The sequence below is a fragment of the Sinocyclocheilus anshuiensis genome, unplaced genomic scaffold (assembly GCF_001515605.1).
Source record: "Sinocyclocheilus anshuiensis isolate Anshui unplaced genomic scaffold, SAMN03320099.WGS_v1.1 scaffold54, whole genome shotgun sequence".
NCBI lineage: Eukaryota > Metazoa > Chordata > Actinopteri > Cypriniformes > Cyprinidae > Sinocyclocheilus > Sinocyclocheilus anshuiensis.
This window is the reverse complement of record NW_015547654.1, coordinates 656,489-660,310: the sequence shown is the minus strand read 5'-3', so window position 1 is coordinate 660,310 and position 3,822 is coordinate 656,489. Positions and strand designations below refer to the sequence as shown.

Sequence of the window (3,822 nt, the reverse complement as noted above, 5' to 3'; positions counted from 1 at the left end):
ACGTGACCGGAGGGGATTTGGCGTGACGTCAGGGGCCTGCTGTTCAGACGCCGGGAAGTCAAAATTTGGATTTATTTTTGAGATGTAAACATTTAAGAAGATAGAGTTGTGACAACAATATTGTCAGTCAACATGGGGCAAGTTGTCACAATTAAACCTGAGTTTATCAGCAAAATGTAAACAGAAAAATAAATATTAAACAAAAAATAATTTATGAAACACTAAAAATACAAATATTGTAAATACAAAATTGTATGAAATCTATAACAATTAAAACATAAAAAAATACATATATAAATAAAAAATAAACTTGCCGAGCCTGAAGAATATGAAGTTATAAAATGAAAAAAAAAAAAAAGAAGCTGGCCTCTTTGCTTAAACTAGACATGGCTGTGAAGGAAAAACAACTGATATTTTATTAAGATCTCACTTTTTTAAATCATACATCTATTTAAATCTTTTATAGTGACTGAACTATCCATGGTGGCAGGAGTTATGAAAAACAGGTAAAAACCGGAGCAAAGATGTCTTCAGACTTATTCTCCCTTGGTTACACAAGTGTTCATATAATCTCGTCCAGTGAGATTATATGAAGGGATCCAGTGTTGATGAGGACAGGGCTCTACGTGACACAGGAGGAGAGCAGATGGCCCATACCAATGAGACGGTGTGTGTGTGTGCCTGCTAAACTAAGCCTCTGTGGATAGAAGTGTGTAAAACGGCAGTTAGAAATGTTGTCAACCCAAATATTGATGGATAAATAAAGACACACAATGTGCTGTATTTGGAGTATAAAGATAGATTTAAAAGAGGCCAATAACAAGTCAGTATGAAAATAACCAAAAAATGACTAATTGCAATTCAACCTGCAAATATTATGACTAGGCTGTGGGTTGTACTTTGAATTCTGAATGTTCCATCAATGTAAGATTGAACAAGACTATTGGCTGAATTATTTGCAGAAGTGTAATGTTTTTGTGGCTTGATGCTTAGAGTTGCTAGCATTCCTAAAAAACCAACAAGAAAAGCTCGGAGCCCAAACAGCATTTTCTTTTATTTAACAAATCAACAGCTCTAAGAGCGATCTTCTTTTATTTAACAAATCAACATAGAAATATTGCATTGACTTAAGTAAACATGATCATTCTTAAATCCATAAACGGGTAGAAATACATCGCTTGAGTAACCTCTAGAATGATAAACCAAGGCAGGCATCTGATGCTAGCCCAGAGTGCCTCAGAAAGACATGATCTACTGAAATGTACAAAACGACCATGGGCAAAACACCACTAAGTCAACCCAAATATGAATATGCATTAAAAATCCCCCCTCCCAAACCCACCCCACATCCATTCATCATCATCATCCTCATCATCGTCATTCATCATTCATTAAAGCCTAGTTACAGTGAGTGGTACTTGCACGACTGGACAGAGAATCAGGACGTTGTTCATCACTATAAATGGCTATTAACTTCATGCAAGTGCAACACTGACATCAATTAAATCTGAAACTAAATAAAATGCCAAACCTGTTAAAAAGACTTCAAAATGGAGGAAGAGAACAGAAAGCATACACTACTAAGTATAGATTAAGGCAACAGATTCCTGATACTTATACTGTTTTAGTGTCATGGAATTAAAGCTGCGCTAATCATCATCAACGTTCCCAATTAAAAAAATCACATAAGCCTACTAACTTACTCAGTCAAAACGAACATGAACAAAAATCAAATGTTCACATTGTGCAAGAAGAAGAAAAAAAAAGTAAATACACATGGTATTTTACAACCTTCAGCACAGTGCATTTACAAAGAGTTTTACCATAGAAAAAAGCCCTTATAGTTCTATACATATGGCGTGGCTTTTTCTACTTTAGTTTGCAGGAAATAAAGCATTAGAGTCAACTAGTAGTTGATTAAAAAGGGAAGTCATAACATCTCCAAGATCCACATACCAAGTTATATGGGTAAAATATATATGTAATCGGGACGGAAGAAAAGTTCTAAGAAAATAGGTTTAGCATTAAAAAAAGTTCTCTGTAATGTAACCGTTCTCTGGGTTTCCACCACAGCAATCTATAGGATTACAGTAATTCACCTTTTACTGCTCAAACTGACTCCGCAGAGGTACTGCTGGAGGAGACGCCGGCTCGCAGCGCCTCTCTGTGGCTTCAACAGTAACTGCGGCACCTCTGCAACTGCTGGACTGCAGCAGCACTAAAGTGCCACAGGAACAGTAATAGATGGAAAACAAGTAGATCCTTAATTTCCCAAATCAAATTCAACACTCCAACCTCAAAATCAGTTTAGTAGCAGTTGGAAAACAATCATCATGAATGTTTTGCTCCACTGAACGCATGTCTGATATCAAGGATGGTAAGTATTCCTTAACAAACTTCAGTGTAGCGTAATAGTGCACATAGTAGTGTTCCAGCCCATGGACTGCTCACCTTTAATCTTTATTTGTCTTTTTTTTTTTTTTTTTTTGCCGAGTTCTTCCAACTCAGCTTTGTTTCTATTTTGGATTTCTTTCTTTTTAAAAGCACATTAAATTTATTCAGTATCAAATTCTGTACTGTGAAATTATTGCATAAACAATCTATTTGCATAAGCTATCCTGGATGTTATTCACGGCTCATGTTTCTCTCCTGGCCTTTTTCTTCTGAACTTGCTTCGGTGGTTCCCAATTCTGATCAGATTTCTCTGTGGGAGCAAAAATAAAGAATTTTATTCAGCATGATTATTATTAGTTATATTATTATTATTACTACTACTATATACAGCAGGGTCCCAAAGTCAACTTTGAACAGCTAGGATTTAAAATGTAATTTAAACCTGAAAATAACGTTTTAGGATTTTGGAAAAAAGAGGGGTAAAATTAAATACAAAGATATTCTGAAATGTACATTTTTTAATTCAAAGTTTAATCCAAATTATGCTAGAGATATTCTCTGTAATGGGAAAATGGTATTAAAATAAAATGAAAAATTAAGCATTTTTACTGGACTTTTTTGGCTGTATGTGGTCAAATGCATTAGGTCACACATGTGCTATTGTTGTTAAACATTCTCACTAGGGATATTACAACCATACAACATTACTTTATATAAATGTTAACTGAAATAAAATACAACATAAAACATGTTCATTTAGTTTAACTCAAAGTACTAAAATAACTAAATCCAACAGATTAAACATTCTATCTATCTAAACCAGTGGTTCTCAACCTTTTTTTCCACCGGGCCGAACTATGGTCCAAGTGCAAGTCTCGCGGGCCGCACGCATATCATTAACATATTATGTCAGCAATACAAACCAACCTGATTTATAATATTATAGCCTAAATATTATGATATCTAATCGATTACATTAATTGAAATAAATAATAAAAAAAAAGACGAGCCACGAGCACTTTTTTATACGTTCTACATTTCATGTATTTATGTAACACATATTCTACATTAAAAAATTAATTTAGAATGAACAATAACTGCTGTACATAGAGTAAAAAAAAGAAGAAAAAAAAAAAAACATACCTAATGCAGAAAAGCCACCTCTTTTTCCGAATTGCTCAGATGACCCCTATCTTTCTTTCATCTCTTCTGATAAATTTTCAGTCAAATCGTTTTCTGTGTGCTAGATCAAAGCTAGAGCCCTGCATTTCAGCCCGGGCCCGACGGGGCCCGACTTTTTTACGCCCCTCGGGCAGGGCTTCGGGACAATTTTCACGTCATAGTTCAGACGCGGGCAGGGCCTCGGGCCTGTTTTAGGCTTCTCCTTATTTTTATATTTTAAACATCCATCAATTAGTGATGAAAAAA

The 3,822-nt window shown here is 35.0% G+C and overlaps 1 protein-coding gene across 5 annotated transcripts in view; it reads right to left on the bottom strand.

Moving 5' to 3' along the window:
* Nucleotides 1–2,519: 2,519 nt before the first annotated feature.
* mtdha (metadherin a) overlaps nt 2,520–3,822 on the bottom strand; it is a 10,706-nt gene continuing 9,403 nt past the window's right edge. For all 5 annotated transcript variants that reach the window (XM_016504308.1, XM_016504311.1, XM_016504307.1 and 2 more), the window contains one exon: nt 2,520–2,704. In XM_016504308.1, coding sequence (XP_016359794.1) covers nt 2,637–2,704 — 68 coding nt within the window. In that variant the 3' untranslated portion in view covers nt 2,520–2,636. The remainder of the gene's footprint in view (nt 2,705–3,822) is intronic.